Source organism: Callionymus lyra, chromosome 2 (assembly GCF_982586985.1).
Source record: "Callionymus lyra chromosome 2, fCalLyr1.hap1.1, whole genome shotgun sequence".
NCBI classification, from domain to species: domain Eukaryota; kingdom Metazoa; phylum Chordata; class Actinopteri; order Syngnathiformes; family Callionymidae; genus Callionymus; species Callionymus lyra.
The window spans coordinates 43,276,092-43,294,606 of record NC_141819.1 but is presented as its reverse complement, the minus strand read 5'-3'; the positions used below and the strand labels follow the sequence as shown (position 1 = coordinate 43,294,606).

The following is an 18,515-nucleotide window of genomic DNA, read 5'->3' as shown; positions in this document are numbered from 1 at the left end:
TAAAGTCACTGAAAGATAATTTATTATTATCACACTACAGGAGCAGCTTTAAATGTTCCACTTGATAAATGCCTGGGAAATTAAAAAAAAGAATTGGCAGACTGTTGCGTTGATTTAGTGGCGATGACATGTCAGAACAGCTCTCCTTTTCCATGGAGGTATGGGTTGTTGAAAAATAAACTGAAATACTTCCAGGCACTTGGTCTGTTAAACGAGTGCAAAAACCTGCTGGATGTTGAAACGTGTTTGATTCCAGTTCAGATCCTTAGTCCAGTTCAATGATGTAAGCGGAATGTCATGGAATATTCAATGGCAGTCTGCCTTGTTCTGACTAGAAATAATTTTCAACTTTTTATTCTGTTGTCTTAACCTGTTTTAAGAGCCAAAAAATAAAGACAACATTTGAAGTCTAGCCTACAGTCTATTTCCCTTAAATCACAATTCATGTCTTAGCAATTCAAGACATGATTTTTGGGCTGTTACAGTTTAAGTAAACGGATATAAACTTGAACTGAAATGAATTAGGATGTCACTTTGATGTGATACTTGATAGTTTATAGTTGTATTTTTATAGAATCAGACTTAATCAACATGTTCTCCATCACTTCCTATAAAAATCGTTTTTAAGCAACTGATTTTGTGTCAATTTAGTTCTAACGGCTTTAACATTCCACCAGATCAACGGCTCGATTCATGTGGGCTCTGTTGTGGTGAACAAAGTCGTTTACTCACAGTTTCCATGTGTGGGAGTCAAACTTTGTCTTTCTTTGTTTCTTAATCTGTGAACTGTTTACTAACCTCTCTTATCAGCGATGTATTTTCCCCCTCGAAGGTCATGGTTATTCTTTTATTATGAAGCCCAACCCCATAGAATAAAGTTGCATTTGATCAGCATCAGTAGTCAGGTGGCAGGTTCTCATCCCAAGAGAGAAAAACTAGTTTATCTTGAATCATCTTTCATTCTTACTTAATAACAATTAATACTTTAATACTAAATAATCCCTTGATTTTGTCAGTTTGATGTCTGCCTTACAATCTATTTTTAACTTCAGCCACACATGTTCTAAAATAAAACACCTAGTAATGTTCTCTCTTCATTTTGGCATGTTAAGTAAGTGTTTATTAGATTTGGCCCTTTTTTCCTTGTGAGAACTTGTTGGGTGCCAGTGAACGTATGTAGTGCCCGGTTCTTCATTTGTGTTAAAACAGATTCAAATCTCACTCAGTAAACTAGTGTTAACGATGAGACTTTAATCTTCAGATGGATTGTGTCTCCATTGAAATCCGTGTAACATTTGGTCCATGTGCATAGAACTGACACGTTTAATGTAGAATGTGAATACTAATCTATTGTCTGCTCATCACATGTTTTTTTTTAACGCTGCGATCTGTGTGCCATAATGAAATCCACATAGTAGAACAAGGAGATTTGTTCTACAAAATATTGTCTTAAATAACATTCACACAAACTCTGAAGGTTCTGTCATCCCAATAAACGGCAGCTGCCGATAATCCAATTGATCGACACCTGCATGAATGATGAGTACTTCCTTTAGTTTAAACTTCATTCATAATGATAAACCAACAGCTGCTTGTTAAAAGAATTGGCCTAAGAACAATACAACTAATTTTAAAGTCCCTGTTGTTGCTCAATCAGTAACAAAGATCCCTGAGAACCTAACAAAGAACTATTTACAAGAAGAGAACAGTCTCTGTCATTCTCAGCAACTCAAACTTCGTGCACTTGCTTCTACATCATGATTGAAGTCTGTTGTGAGTCATTTAGGTTTGAAAACATTTGAATAAAATACATTTTTAATGATGGAGAAAGGAGGAGGGCAAGGTCACTTTAATCAAGTAGAGAGGAAGAGTTGGTCTTAGGAGCTGATGAATGACATGAATCTGTTGAGGTGTGTAGTTTTAGGGTGAGTGTGCAGTTGACTTGTTGACGAGACTTTTTAACGTGATCTTAAAGGGTAATAAGATGCTGCAGGACTGCAGTGACAATAGTTTGTCAAACTCATCCGACCCCTGCAAACTCATTTTAAGAGGCCGTCTGATGGTGACCTCAAATCAAAATAAATGAATGTTAATGTTGATATTGTGAAGTAGAAAGATGCCAGTTTTTAACACAAGATAAGGAACATTGATCATCAATATCAACAATTATTCAGAGGCTTAGAAGAGAACAAACACAGAGTTAATTGAGATTTCATAACAAACAATATTATTGCACAATATTATTACAAAATCCAATATAATAAAAAAAAATCTAATAATTAAAAAAACATATTTAACAGCAAAAAGACATCTGATGTGTTTTGTTAACAACAATTCTATTTGGCTTCTACCAATCAAAAAACTCTGTGTGTAGGTCTGGTATGAAACAAGAGGACCTTAAAAACTTCATAAAAATCTAGCTAAAATAACATGCGTTGACCATGTAAATCATGTTTGACTTAGTACGGCTCTAAAGAATAGAAATAGAAATACCAAAAATGATAGAAAGGAAAACATATACATATTACCCAAAAAGAAACAGGGGAAGGAGAGAAGAGAGTAAGTTCAGGTGGATTGTGTGCGTTACAAAATCCATCAGAAATCAGAAATGGTAAAAATGTATTAAAATAGAGTTAGTAAGGAAGCTCGGGATCATTGTCAATCCTAGAGATTATCTAATAGATTTCTTGCACTTGAGAACCTTTCTCAACTTCTCAGATCTCTATGTTGTAAAGCATGCTCTTAAACAGTGGGGGCAGGGGCAGTCACCTGCATGTTATTGCTTGTTATTAACTGCCTTTCATTTTTTTTCTTCCCCACTCACTCAACGTGTCGTTCCATTTCATCCTGGCTCTTATTCCCACGATGTTGTCCAATCAAGGGTCCTCCTGGTCCGCCGGGTCTACCTGGTCCCCCTGGCAATAGAGGGTCACGGGTGAGTAACCTTAAAGACAGTCATAGTTTGATCATGCTAGCCTGCTGGTAGTTTAACATTTTTGAGTTTTGACAGAGCCAACACAGAACTATCAGGGAACAGCTCAAATAAAATATATATTCATTAAATAGTTTGTTAAGTCACTTCATGTAAGAGATTTGTTGTAACTGCAAACTTACAATTTATCGTGATGATAAAACACTGCATTAAGAAAATATACAGTATATATGTATGATTATGCTGCATAGTATGTGTGAGATGTGTTTATTATTGATACCTTTACGCATTTTCATTTATAAAGTTTTGCTTTTTTTAAGAGAATCATTTTTATGTTTCAACTGTGCCTACAATGGGTGCTTTATTCTGCTGACTTGGCAAGACTCAAGACATCAGTGATCCTCAATTTCCACCGGATGTGTCTCTGCTCTGTTCCTTCAGACAGTTATCTGCAAAGTCTTGCAGCACATGAGACACCACACATGTATGTCGGTTAAAACAAATACACACTGTCAAGTTGAAGGAGTCAACTACTGATATTCATTTTGGTCGGGAAATTTCAGTGAAAGGCCATAGCTTACTTTTATTCATTGCCCTCCACCTGAAGAAAAATAGATGCCTTGCGTTTACTCCTTGGAAAAACATATCAGAGATGCAGCCATTTGTAGTTTTTTAAATGGAAGAACTGACACAGAGGAACACAATGCAATACTGACACATCAAGTGGAAACATTATCTTTTCAAAGCACATTTTAAATCTACTCTTCTTTCTCACATTGCTATTGATTTGGCTAAGACTTGCACCAGAGGGGGCCATCGACACCCTAAAAATACAGGATTCAGTCTCTCGTGTGCATCAGAGAAGTATAAAAAAGCATCAAACAGCTGACGTTGTATCATAAGGCCTCATCAAACCATCACTACTCTGAAGTGACACGGTGGCCTCGTTTTCTTGCCTGACCCCTGGTGCAGATCCTGCATTGAGAATGAGGTTAAAGGAGTTCAAGGCATCTTTGTACACAATGCAGACTCATCTCTGGAGTCTGGAGTCTTGAGTAGATGTATCTTGACACTGTTAGAGAATGTCTGGCTGCAACAGCTATGGAAACTCTTTGACAAAGTGTAGCACTCTGGCCTTCAAACCCAGAATCCATTATTTTAAACTTGAAAGGAATTCTAAATGTAATGATGATTTATTTATACATTATTGCCGATAATTTAGCTCCTTAGTGCACATTATAAAGATTTAAAATACTTTACCTCCGTTTTGGCGATGGACGGACCACTATTTTCTAACTGATGAAAAATCCTACTCTAGCTTAGCAAGAGAACATGCTGCCATGAGTGTGGGATTGAACCCAGACACATGTGCTGCGTGACAAAACGACAACCAGGACACCAAACAGTCTTTTTGAGCAGCATCAAGGTTAGGAGACTGAGCACTTCCAGATGCAGGAAGAGGGTTGCTGAACAAGCTGCTTTCTCCTTAACCAAGGACTTGAATGCAACCTCCGTGATTGTCATGATGCAATTGTTCGATCATGCCTGAGACCCTCGAGGCATCTTTAAACAGAGCAAGACACATTCTACTAAACTGATGGTATGTGTTAGGCAAGAAGTGACGATTAAGAAGAGATCATTTATCTACTGTCTTATACTTCTGTGTCGTGGAAACTAACTTATAATCACAATTATTCCTGTTTGTTTTAGGCACATTTGACTTGTGATCAAATCCCAAATCCATTTCGAGACACGTGAAAATGTGTTGAGCACATGTCATGGGAGGAGTGACGAGTATTCTAGCATGTTTCGTTTTTTTCAAAAGATTTGCCTCCTCAAAGCTTTTATGTTTGATTAAAGAGCGAATGTCTGAGGGGAGAGTGAGACAGACCTGGAAAGCACATGCTAACTCTCGAAATCACAAAGCACTTAGGAAGGAAGCTTGGAATTATTATGTGGTGGGAAGCTGAGGGCACCGTGGCGTGATGTGGCTGTGCCTGCTCCATCCCTGCACTATTATCTCCAGTCTAATCATTTAAATAGTCAGCCTTTAAAATACAGTAGATAATTATCATTAGGAACGGATACAAACACTGTCTGTAGCCTGCTCAACTAAATGCTCATTCCTTGTTACTGTGTCTGTTTTTTGGTTGCTCATGTTTCACTGAAAGTAAAACAAAAACTCCTGATTTTGACTGGTAAGAAAATAGTGTAAATAAAGTGTCAATCTCAAGAAAGCTTCAATTTGTTTTTTCTAAACTACTTGATGAATATTTCAAACAAATTTAATTCAGATACATTACAACGTACAATAAACCTCTTAAATCACCTTAAAAAATGAATCCTTTCACCAGGGAAAAACCAACTAACATGTATTACATATTTAGTAAGTATAATATACCTTTATCAAAATACTTCATTGATCCTCAGTTCAGGATGAACTATTTAACATCAGGCTTGAAACATCATAGTAGAGCAGTGACATTTACAACCCACCATTAAATACAGTAATGAAAGAAATATAGTATTTTAAAAGATTTTTTGATTTTTTACCGTCAGTTTCACTTTATTACTTTATCACTTTATTACTTTTTAGTTAATTCTTCTTCTCTTCTCTTTTAGGGCCCCATTGGTCCTAATGGAAACCAAGGGCCACCCGGACCACCTGGACCCAAAGTAAGTATACAAGTCTATCAAAATGATGATGATGATTCAAAATACCTATTTTAAACATTTCTGTTGGCCGAGGTGTAAGACAACAGTTGGTAAATTAGTTTTCTGCTCGCTCATTTGACCTCCAGAGAAAGATCCAGTGATATTGTAAAGAAGTGACATTCTGCTAAGACCATGAGCCACATACCGGTCCGGAGGAATTAGTGAGTCAATATCTAAGCTCCGAGGAAATTCCATGTTGAGTTTGTGTTTCTGGAATTAGAATCATGATGTTGAACACAGACGTTAAGCGCACCTTGAAATGTTTTGACGAGAACATAAAGGAGTTCCTACCTCTTCTTCATGGACTACTGTTTTTTTGTCAAGTGGAAAGGGAAGGCTGTTTTTTTTCCTTTTTGTAAAGCTGCATTTTCACATTCCGACCGAGCCTTTTTATGCCTCAATGGCTGTCTGTCAAAATGTCCGAAAAATATTGCAAATATTGCAGTCCAACCAGATCTGTTCGGACAGCTGGACAGTCAACACATGGGTGTGAACTCTTTCAAACACCTTAAGGGAAAAGTAAATGTCAGAATACATGTAATTCTTAATTGAGGGTCAGCATGTTTAAGCATATTTTTAAATGTACATCCGGCATTTTTTAATATTCACCATGTTGTTGGTGCTTAAAAAAACAATACATGTACGTCTGCTTTAATTCATGTATTATTACTTATTATGTATAATTACGTATTAATGATCTGTATTATCTGTCACACACAACACAAAAAAACAACACTTTAAAATTAAGTCACTGTTGTTCTAGTGATTTGCTTTACCTATACCTTTCTGTGCCGTTGAAAGTGCTTGATTATTTCACAGTAGAAGAAGTAAAAGTATGTCAATTGCAGAAATAATCTACACAGTGTCACTGTATTACAGATAATCCCTTGGTGTTCACCGAATGTTCTACAAGATGAGCTGTCAATTAACGAGTCCACATTTAACAGAAGTAAACTTTTACAATTGGAATAAATGACACATTTAACCAATAAAAAGTCTAAACAATACAATAACACAAATACTTAGAAAGCCGGAGTCCATTAACTCAAAATGTCAAAGAACCGAGAAGTGTCCACTGAACCGAGGAATAATACAAGAAACAACAGGGAACCTGGAAAACAGAAGACAAGAACAACAGAACTAAAGAACTCAGATAAAGAGGGAAAAAACACGATAAATCCAACAATAATAAACCTCCAAAGGAAAATCTTTTTTCTGGCTAAGTGATCTGGACTCTGGAGGTGGTTGAAGTAGGTGTCTTAATGCTGATGAGGTCCAGCCGTGTGCCATTAGTAAACGTCAATGGAAAAGGAGAGATCAGGAAGTGAGACAGAAAGTAAAAACATAACAGTAATACTTATTTTTGCTTCAGCTTGTGTTAGCAAAATGTTATGTTATAATTATGGTCAATCAGGAAGCATTTTCTTAACCCTATCATTGTATTCTGCCAGATGAGAGCAGTCCAGCGTGTGCATGCTTACAGAGCAAAGTCTTAGCAATAAAAAGAGATTTAAAGACGTACGCAGGTTTGGAATGTAACCCAAGATTGAGGTATTGCTCCAACTTTTAAGGATGAATATTGTTACGGTTTTGGCAAATTCTGGGGTCAAACCAATGGTTTTAAAACATAATTAAAAACTAGCAAACCTTGTCCAATGGATTTTTTATATACTTGCATTTTTTTTATGCAGAAATGTTTCTATATTAATCAATTTTGATATTCTGTCAATGTTACCAGGCTTGTGGCTGAATATTTTCCTTCACATCACTAATTCTGGCATGACTGCATTTGGCTAAGAGCTACCAAAGGAGTTACTTTTTAGTCTGGTGACAAACGTCACTTTAAAACCAATGGCAACAATATCATGACAATAGTCCAACATCTGTGACTATAGCACATTTTTAGTGGTTGATTTGAAGTTCATACCAACTCTTTTAATGCCACTGATTTAATCTCACATACATTTTTCTTCCATGTTCAGAATGATTCAAAAAAGTTATCTGCACTCTTTCTCCACCAGGTATACACATAGTTGGGAGCAACTACAGAAAGGTGTTATTCACTAGTTTGCAGGGAGGGTTTTATCATCTTTTTGTTCCCTAAACTAGTCTCATCCTAATTAATTCACACAGTACAGATTCGTTGAAAACCTGTAATTCGTTTGAGTCCTGGTTCGATGCTCGAGATTTGATGCTCCAGTTTCTCAGCAGTGTTGGATGAAAACTATGCCTGGCTGAGAAACTATGATTTCCCCTGCTCTCTTGGAACACACTCGACATCAGCTTCACTCTGGCAGACGGTTTCTCTTGTTCTGTGTTTTGTGGGAACACATGTGGTCAGTAACTACACAGGAACAGGGCTTTGGATCCTCTCCGGCATTGCTACATTTTTACTGCACTCATTTTTCCTTTCCTACTGGGTCACTCCGGCGTTGCTGATGCCAAACGTGAAGAATTTTCCTGAAGATAGCAAACTTTGAAAATTGCTTTGACATCTTAGGTCAACTGGTTATTCTTTTATTGTCAACAGTCATTAGTTTTACATAAGACTCCTGTTTTATTTACCATCCAATTTGGTTAAAGTTCAATCATTCTTCCAGGGGGCAAAGGGAGATCCAGGACTGTCTCCAGGGCAAGCACCGCAAGGAGAGAAGGTAATGGAACATTTGTAGATTGATATATTACTTTTTCTGTTATTCTAGGAACACCTAAGAGTTCCCCCAACAAAACCTTCCCTAAAGTTTAAAAAGGGCTTAAATTGAAAAGAGTGAATTAAACAAAATGTTTTAAAATGTTACTATTAAAAGATGGAAACAAAAAAGGCCAGCACAATTATTTGAGTCCAAAGAGTAATAATACTGAATGTGACACCGGAAAACTAGTGAAGGGGAAAAAACACTAAAAGGGCATAGGTGAGATTAACAGCCCAAATAAGAATGCCTTGGAGGCAGAAGACAAGCACGGAAACAAGACAACCTGGCAGAACCAGATGATTTCAAACAGTTTTACCAACCAAAATAAGTGTCCGAGTACAACATTCTTGCTGTGTTCTGGGTCTTTTGATCTAAACTGCTTTACCAGGGTCAGGGTCATGGAGTGCAAAGCTCACTCTTGAACGTAGTAAAGGGAAAGGTGGCAATGTGTTGGGCTTTTTCTGGCTTCTACTTTTCCATTTTTTACTCTGTTGATTAATTGATCCTGACTGATAATTGTGCTCCAACAGGGTGATAAGGGTCCACAAGGCCTATCTGGTCCAGATGGTTTTTCAGGTCCCCCGGTAAGATCATGTATTCATTATACAAACTGAAATTATTCGCTAAAATAACTATGTTTGTCTCAATTAATGATGTATATGTAAATATTTTATGTAAATTAAACTCATTAAATCAGGCTTTATAACATTACACAGCTTAAGAGTAGAGTGTTGGTGTGGCTGTTAGTCAAGGTGATTTTTCAAGGTAGGATATAAGAGGAAGGGCACCCTGCCGAGGGACCCTGGCTCAATGGCAATAACAACACCCCAGACCCTGACCAATGACCAGAGTCATCTGTCAAGCCTCCAGTTGTGTGTGAGTGTGTAAGTCTGTTCCAAAACTCACTCAGACCTCTCTGGAATTCAGAACGTGGCCTTCTGAGGAATGAAAGATCTCCAGTGCTTCATCAGTCTGTCCTCATGATGGACCCGTCTACACTTCCAAGTCAACCTCTAATTGATGGCGCTCAGTCTGGTCTCTGCATAGCTGGCCTAGGCCTCCCCTCCCAGGAGGCCAGAGCTGTGTTTGCAGTAGCTGAACCTGATATGTCCTGCACCTGAACTCTGCCCTGTGAAGGAAATGAGTTGGTCGAGTCTACACTCTTCACCCCCAAGTGGCTCTTTTATTGACTGTGAAGGCTTGTGTGTCACAGCTTGGAAAGCAGAATAGAATCAATGGCACTTTTCAGAAGACAAAAAGCTCACCTTCCTCTGACCTTACACGTTAAAGTTGCATATCTAATGTTGTCTAACCAGTTCAGGCCAGTTTGAAAAATGAATTGAAAAATATTTTGGTTCATCTCTAAGGTGAGAAATGGTAATACTTTGTATTTCATCTGCAGGGTCCTAAAGGTCATCAAGGACCACCTGGACCGCCAGGCGAGCAAGTAAGTAACAGTTTATAGTCAACATGTTGAGGAATATTATATACATATATGCTGATAACAAAAGTTAGTTAAAAACAAATCACAGTCAGATATTTGTCTCATCAGAGTTCATTAGCATACAACTGGCATACTTAACATGATTAGCAAATACAGAATATAACAGAAAATGAATAGACAAAATAAACATCTCCCCCATTAAAATAACCACCACACAGATATGTATACAAATTCTGTAGTGATCAAAGAACGTTTTAATGAACTACAGACATATATTAAAGCAGAGTTTATATCAGATATTTTATATATTTTATAAAACAACATAAAACACCAGATGATATATGAGCATATGATATAGAGAAGGAAGTGAAGGACTTACATGGTCTAAGTTCTAATATGACAGTTATGAAGAAAGGGCTCAAGTCAAGTCTGCACATCCCTAAAGAAACAAAGATTCTCAAAATCTTTTTCTTTCTTTTTTGGGGCATATCCGAAAAAATGTGTTGTGCTTGTTTCACAACAAACACCAACTGGTAGGCTTCCAGTAAGCTGGAGTTCACTCAGTTTGCCTTTTCTTTTCTCCTTTAAATTCTTGCCTTAAGGAAAATTAAAGCACCATGTTCCAGGTGTAGATTCATTGGGACATCGTGCAGCCACACAACTACGAGGCATTTAGTCAAAGCTGAGTGGTTTTTGAGCAAAACATAATCCTGAACGTCCGCTTGAAAATGAGTGCAGAACAGCTGTACTTGGAGAATTTCTTCACACCTTTACTTAATTTCCACTGATCATCAAAATCGAGCTAAAGCCTGATAGGTGGGACTTAGAACAAGCCCATTTAGCATATTATTATTTATTACTATATTAAAGACTATTGCAATTAAAACAAATAAACCCCACTGGTGTAAATATTTCATAATTATTTGGTTAAAATGTACCACTTCCCCAACATAATAATATTCAGATCTAAAGATTCTTCTGACAGAAAATTCATAGTAGGTATAAAACATTTTTGTAGGCTGTATGAAACAAGAGCAGAGGAAACACAGTGGAAGGAACAGTGCTCGTATTATTCCTCTTCTGGCGATGCTTGTGGAGGTTTATGTTTCTCCTCTTTCACTTTATCTGTCCATCTAAAGTCCCTGTTCACTGTTCTTTCTCTCAGCCTTACTTTGCCTTTTTGTCTCTGCTACAGGGTGTACCAGGAACTCCTGGGGAAGCTGGGGCTGCTGGTTACCCTGGCAGGCAGGTGCAGTGAAAAATACAAAAAAACAATTCCAGGATTTATTATCTCATGTTTGCTTTGGGAAATGTGTATAGCTTAGGTTTTCACATGCTATTCCAGTGCTTCAGCATGCATTTTTTTAGAGACTCGAATAGATTAGACTAGATTTGAAGATCTTACTCAGACTGTAATACTTTCAATGCTGTACATTTAGTCACCAGGTACTAGTTGAACACTACATGGTATTTCTCTCTTGCCTTTCTTCAATTTACCCCAAAAATGATTAATGTCTTACACCGAACTTCCTCATAATAAATCCTATATCTTCTTTTCTTAAAAGAAAACGCTCATCATCAGCAAGTCATCCACCTTAATGTCTTTCTTCCTAATCTCACTTATCCTCCTCATCCACCCATTCACCACATCTTTGAAAATCATTCCAACTTCTCCACATGAGCTGTTGGTCTGATACAACATTTCTGATCTTGTTCTTTTCAGTCACTACCAATAACAGCATCAGTATCCATTGAACTCTGATCCTTCTAACTTCTTAAGTTTCTCCGCCATCATATCAGTGACACCACTATTGTTTTTTCCGGTTGTCTTCACCTTCTCTTCCTAAAATCTCTGTTTATCACACCAATTGAGACCAAATCATGAAATGTTTCTGTTAATGTAGAAGTACCAAATGGTGTCTTTTCATCATCCTTTCCTCTGTTACAGGGTGCAGCAGGACCAGAAGGTATCGAGGGGACGAAAGGCATTCGTGTAGGTATCAGTGCTTCTATTTCTGTCTATTTCTGTGTATGACTCTGCAAAAATTGCGTAGTAAGGCTATACATTCCTTTTTCAGGGCTTTATAGGACTTCCAGGTGTATCCGGGCCACCAGGACTTGAAGGCGAGCGAGTAAGTGCATTTATTAGAAACACGTATATTTTAAAAGCTGTTACCTAAAGGCAATATTCTTCTCTTTTAGGGAAGTCCTGGTCCAGCTGGAAAACGTGGTCCCAAAGGAAGACGTGTAATTATTATTAATTGTATTACTTGTTTTTTTTCTTCTGCTTTTTAAGTGATGCAACAGTTAACCAACATTTTGACTATCTTATCCCAAAGTTAAGATTAATACTTTTGTTTTAAATAGTCCTAGGTTGTGGTTAAACACAGCTGGTTTAATTTAACTTACAGTTGTAATAGAAATGCTTTTGTCAAGTCAGTGGTGTCATTGAATTTAACCCAGAACTATGTCTATACTACTTGTTAAACACCTACCTTCATATGGTAATAATAAAAATATTCCCAAACCTTCAATCATGATCGATGCAAAGGAAAAGAAGCAGATGGAATATGTATATCGGGGCAAGCATGCTGATAAGTGACTGTTTTAAAAACATGTCGAAGCTTCTCTGTCAGACAGTTGCCAAGCAGGCAAGCAGCCTATTGTCTGATTCATGCATTTTTATTTTATAACTGCAATAGTGCTGTCTGGCTAGTGGGATCAAAGTATGTGGCCTGAGGGCAGCTTCAAGTCAGTCCACAAGTTTACACTCGTGGACTCGTTTACACTCGTGTCATACAAATTGAACTTGATAAATGTGTTTGTCCAGAGAAGTTTGACACATTCAGTGCCAGAAAAGGGAACACTGAGTCATAAAAGGAGAGGAAAGAGAGCATGCCTTCTCTTTTTTCTTATTTGCTTAATACCCTCCATGTATTTAAGGATCAAATCCTGACCCTGAATATTTTACTTATCTTGAACTTGTTTGAAATTCCACCACAAAATAATTAAAATATGTTGATTGGTTATTGGGACTTACATTTGCTTATTATTTCTTTAGTAGTACAAACATTGTGTACAGAAAATACTACACGCATTTCTGAAGTGTTGCCATTTGTCTTGGAATTATCCATATGTGGAGGCTGGTCTCTCAGAACCAGATCAAGTTCAAAGATTTAATTAAACAGAAATCAACTATGTAACAATCGAAAGCAAAGAAAAACCAGGAGCCATTAAGACAAACAAAGTAATCGACCATACAAGGAAACATAAATAGCAGAACAAACTATAATGATAGACGTGATAGAGGCTTCATTGAAGCATCCTCTGATGACTGTTTAGTAACAGTTTAACCTCCTTTACATTTTGTATAATTTTTTCTGGCTACAATTACATCGTCTTGACAAGTGATTTAACTGGCGGGCAATGAAACAATTCCATTGATCATTGTGTCTCACGATAAAAAAAATATTTTATGTTGCAGGAGCATTTGGGGGACTAAACATCTCTAACAAACTCCACAATCATTTGAGGAAACAAGTTTACAACTTTCAATAGAAGATCCACTCTTTAACATAAAACCTAAACTACTGATTCATTCAGGAAACTGTGATTTGATGTAAAAGATATACATGTATCTGCCATGTCAAACAAGCTATGAGAATGGCATATACATTGCATATACATGCCAAAACTCAAAAACATACATCACGTTCTGTGTGCAGGTTTAACTGCATGTGAATAAGCCCACATTTAACATTTCATTATTTGTTTTGGATTATTTCTCCAGAGTAAAGTTAATTGAGTCATAATCTAAATGGACCGTCTCTTCCCTCCAGGGTGTGGTTGGTGATGTTGGGGAGAGGGGGCCTCCTGGTCCTGATGGCAAAGAGGTAAACCAATGCTTTTTTTAAATAATCATATGAAGTTATGACATGGAAACATATTTAGAGATGAATGTTTTAAATGTTTAAACAAATACTGGTGCAAAACATGTGCTCGCTTTAAAATGTTGCTTTGCCCAAAACCTTTATGTAACTGTTGAGGGTTGTTTGTTTTTTAAATCAAATGTTTGAAATGTTTCAAAAACCTCGAAAAATACAATGTCCATTTTAACTGGCATTGTTACTTTTAGTCTCAAGGATTTGATCGCACATCTTAAAAGTACCTAATATGAACAAAAGGGAGGAAGATAAGTGATGATATTACAACGTGTAATCATGGTTTCTTGCTATTAGTAGTAATACCTCCAAAAGGGTAAATAAAATAATAAAATAGAGAAATTAAGTCCTAGAGAAAGTCAAAGAACTAACTATATATATTTAATAATTACACAAAAGATGTTTTTAGTTCTTCTGTTTCTTTTTACTCTGAAACATGTTGTTATAAATCATGATGTGATTATTGTTTCCAATTCCTATTTTACAGTGATTACAATCAGAACGTATAAAACATATAATTTGTCCTTTATATCTTCTGGCCAAATCATGAGCACAGTAATCCTCAAAGGCTAGAGAAATGTCCTCACACTCCAGAAACTTTGGGAAGTAATCACCAAACACCCTACTTGGCACTATTGGTTTCATCAGTCATCCAATTGGATTGGAAATCGTTGTGTAAACATTAATCTCAGTTTTAGAGTGTCTGTTAGTCATGATAAATTATTTCATTAAAGAGGATTATTTTGACCATGAACACCCCTGAGACTCGCACAGACTGTCAGTTGCTCTTGTTTTCACTTATGCTATGCTACTAATGCTAAGCAGATCAGTGTATAAGTGTGTAGGTAATGTTGAATTAAGGACTCATATTGACATGGCTTCCATGTTATAAGCTAATAATGATTTATCTCTACACTTGCTGCAGTTCATCTCTAGTTTTAGGAATGTGGAATGTGTATGAGTTTCCTGTCCTGTGTACTTAAGATGTTACTGTGATGTTTCACAGGGTCCTGTCGGTGGAACTGGAATCGGTGGCTTTCCTGGCCTGAGGGTGAGTGTCCGTGTTCTATCAAACTCTATTAACATGCTACATTTCCTATCTTTAACCCGAGCTTGTCTTTATAGTAAATGCATGTCACTACCTCTATTCAACATGACTGAGCAACCTTAACCGTTTCCAATGAGAATATTTGTGAAAGACGAGATGGTGACAATGCTAATATTTAATTAGAGTTGATCATGCGGTTATGATTTCATAGTGGAACATCTCGACCACAAATATTTTCTCAACTCAAACAACAGATCTACAGATCTATTATGTATAAAATAGTCATATTTGATGGACATTTTCTCTCAGGAAAGTAAATGATATTACTGTCACTTCCTGATCAGTTTCCCAAGAGGTGACTTATCTATGATACCTTTAATCTACCAGTTAAGAAATACACAACAAATCTGAATAGCCTAATCAGTTCAATCAAGTTACATTTTTAAATGGAATTCAAGCAAGGTTACTTTTCGACATCTTTTGAATCCCAACTACGTGTAAATGTGGTTGGTGAAATGACTGCACTCTTGTGAATGTCATTGTGAGAGTTGAAATAAGCTCAGTTATATTCCTGTTTTGAGACTTCTGGATGTGCTTCAGTCAGGCTTGTTCACGTGACATCTAAGCACTTTTGTCATTTCCATGTTTTGGATACATACATGGCCCCCTGGGTGGATGTTGTTAAATGAGAGTGGCGAAGAAGCAGGTGGTGCTGGTGTTAGTGAGGATCGTGAAACAAGTGAATGTGCACTGGAAGCTTGACTGCAAGTGAAGGGCAATGACAGATGAGAATCTTAGTGAACGTAGTGAACATGTGACAGAGAGGACTGGCACACAGAAGTCTCTTCAGCTCCTTCAGTTGAGTAGTGGCCAATTCAGGATGCAAAGTAAACTGTCCTGCACAAGAAAACGAGAGAGACAAAGAACTAAGGAAGACGAGAAGCAATAATTTAATCATTGATATTGACTACTCTTGATAGCAAGTGAACATGTGTCATGGTTCTACTTGATGGTAAAACCAACGGCCAACGTATTGTCCAGTCTACAGAAATGACCAATGCAATCTGTGGTTGTTGCAGTTTAAAGAATCTTGTTTCTATAAGTGACTTTAGTTTCACAATACTTAAGTTGGAATCTGTCCAGCAGGCTCTCAAACGTCTATGTATAGGTTTGTTCCAGCATATTTGAAAGTACTCATCATGTTTCCTCCTCACATGTGCTACTGACATCTGCAGGGAGACGCTGTTTCATGTTTGAATCTAAAAAAAATGTCTCTTTGTAGGTCAAATTTACTGCTGAGTTGAAACATAAAGTCTGATTTGTGACCACCTCCATCCTCTTGATGTATGATGTCATGTGATGGTTATATTTAATAGTTTATAAAACTGACTACTCTATAGCAGTATTCTCTTTCACCTAGCAGATATTAAAACATTCCTCATCAAAGGGCAGTTGATAATTATGGTTGTCACGGCTGCTGCATGTCTTCACATCAGCCAACTATTGGCCATAAGTACTTCTGAGTAATCACACATGATAGCCAAAATACTAACACTCCTTAATCCAGTTGTGAACTGATTCAAGCCGTCAACTTTCCAGCTGAGTGTTCCTGCTGCTGCACAAACCTCGCATTAAACCTTTCTTTTGACGTGTAGAACAAATCTTCACTTCCCCAGTGTCAGTCATTCCATTATGGATTTCTTGTTCGCTTGTTGAATCCCAATTACTCCAAGTTAAACTTGGAGATAACTATTCAGCAGGAATGTCGAACAAAGCAGCAAGTGTTCATTCTGGAATGCTCTTGATGTGTATGCCAATGTGTGACTCAACAAATGTGATGAGGCCAGACACTGTTTTCATGACCTGAAAGAGAACCCTAACCCCCGAAAAAAGTCTTCAGTGATCAGATCAAAATACAGTGTGACTTTTCAGGGATGTCGGTTTACTCTGGTGCTGAGTCATGAGCCAAGAGCTGCAGTTGCTTAGTTCTGATACACATCTTGTAAGAGAAAGTTAAAGGTATGGCAGCCAAATAATGAATATCTTGAAAACAAAAATGGAACGTCTTAAACCACCTGTAGAACGCACAGAACTGTGGAAGCATGGTCCAGTCATTTTAACACCCAATATGAAACGCTTGCATGGTGTTATGTCAAACAATCTTAGCTGCCATTTGTCTCTCAGGCGCGACAATCATTTGAACAACTACTTAAAACAGTATGACGTTCTCTAAAGTACAAGAGAGGATCAAAGTGCAGCAAGCGATTGTTGCAGTCTTTTTCTGGATTACCTTTGATCTCAGTAGGGGGAAATTACATTTCTTCAGGGTCTTCTTTATACTGTGACTGTGAGGGGCCATCAAACCAAAAGAGAGGAGTGCCAAAATACAACTGAAAACCTTAACTTAAAATAAACCTCAATATGCCAATAAAATACTTATAACCCTTCCATATAAAAGAAAATCATGGAAAGAAACGTTTTCAGAAGTACACACAAAAAGGACCACTAGAAAGAGGGAAACAATCTGAAACAAAGAACTTGAGAAAGTTGTATTTAAACTACAGTAAATACAATAAAAAATTAAAATTAAAATTATCTTATGAAAGACTTATTTATCGAGTTCTACTCTTTATTAGATACAAGCACACTTTGACCATGTCTGTTAAATGTTGTCCTGTGTTTTGAGCCACACTTAATGTTGATTTGACCAAAATTTGATTTGTGCGTCCGCTGCTTTAGGTCAGTAGTAAAGCTGATTCTGATATAATCCAGATGTTCTATAGTATAAACCACATGTTTTTTGATGACATAACTTCATAACCTTTTGGTGTAGGGTGTTACCTGTAGCCCTGGGCACTCTTGGAAGCTGTATCACAATTAATCGTCTTAAACTTTAAATCTTGAAACGAGAATGTTTGCACAGGTTTTTAAATTGTTATTCAAGTAAAGCTGTCAACAAGTGAGAATCATTTGATGTCAAATGATGCCTAATCTAGTCCCTTATTACGATTAAATGTTGTCTGTGAACAAAATGATGACACACCTGGACTGATTTTCCTGTCATAGATTTAGTGGTAGGCATTGGAATGAATTACAATGGCTGTTGTGTTCTGGCAGTGGTGAAGATTTAAGAGCCCAGAGCGAAACATCTGTACGGCTGAGTTCTTTTCTAAACCAGCGACAAACAAGCCGTTGAAGAAGAAAGCAGCCTGTGCTACTGTTGTTTGCCAAGAAAATATTTTCCATTTGATCGCCGCGGCTGTTATCAGAAACGTGTTTAACGCTGCATCCGTTTCAAATATCTGCAGGGGGACCTGGGGCCGGAGGGACCACGCGGACTCCCTGGTCTTGGTGGACCCCAGGTAGGTGAATTATTATTGTGTGAATTAACTTTCAATGCAATGAGAGTTAAATGTGTTATCAATTAATGTTAACTGTTACACATTTTCGCTGACTATGCAATTTGCAAATGATGCATTTGAAAAGTATCATCCTTGTCTTTGAAAACTGTTAAACATACTCTCTTTCTTTCCTCTGAATTTCTCCTCCCATTTTTTTTTCTCTCTGGATCAGGGCCCAGGAGGACGGTCTGGCCCGCCTGGATTGAAAGGTGATAAGGTGATCTAAATATTTATATTATTGTAGTGCTTGACTAGTGTCTCATTAGCTAACTTTGTGTAGGTTATTACCTGCTGATGAAAGTTGAGAAAAAATATTTACAACATGGTAGCTTTTATCTTTG

The 18,515-nt window shown here is 37.2% G+C and overlaps 1 protein-coding gene across 1 annotated transcript in view; it reads left to right on the top strand.

Annotated features, from left to right (window-relative positions):
- The window catches only part of col24a1 (collagen type XXIV alpha 1), a 73,420-nt gene that overhangs the window by 15,372 nt on the left and 39,533 nt on the right, over positions 1-18,515 (top strand). The window contains exons 4-16 of the mRNA XM_087785367.1: positions 2,882-2,935; positions 5,555-5,608; positions 8,248-8,301; positions 8,871-8,924; positions 9,743-9,787; positions 10,980-11,033; positions 11,733-11,777; positions 11,863-11,916; positions 11,987-12,031; positions 13,624-13,677; positions 14,732-14,776; positions 18,082-18,135; positions 18,347-18,391. Of these exons, the coding sequence (XP_087641493.1) occupies positions 2,882-2,935; positions 5,555-5,608; positions 8,248-8,301; positions 8,871-8,924; positions 9,743-9,787; positions 10,980-11,033; positions 11,733-11,777; positions 11,863-11,916; positions 11,987-12,031; positions 13,624-13,677; positions 14,732-14,776; positions 18,082-18,135; positions 18,347-18,391 (657 nt within the window). The remainder of the gene's footprint in view (positions 1-2,881; positions 2,936-5,554; positions 5,609-8,247; positions 8,302-8,870; positions 8,925-9,742; positions 9,788-10,979; positions 11,034-11,732; positions 11,778-11,862; positions 11,917-11,986; positions 12,032-13,623; positions 13,678-14,731; positions 14,777-18,081; positions 18,136-18,346; positions 18,392-18,515) is intronic.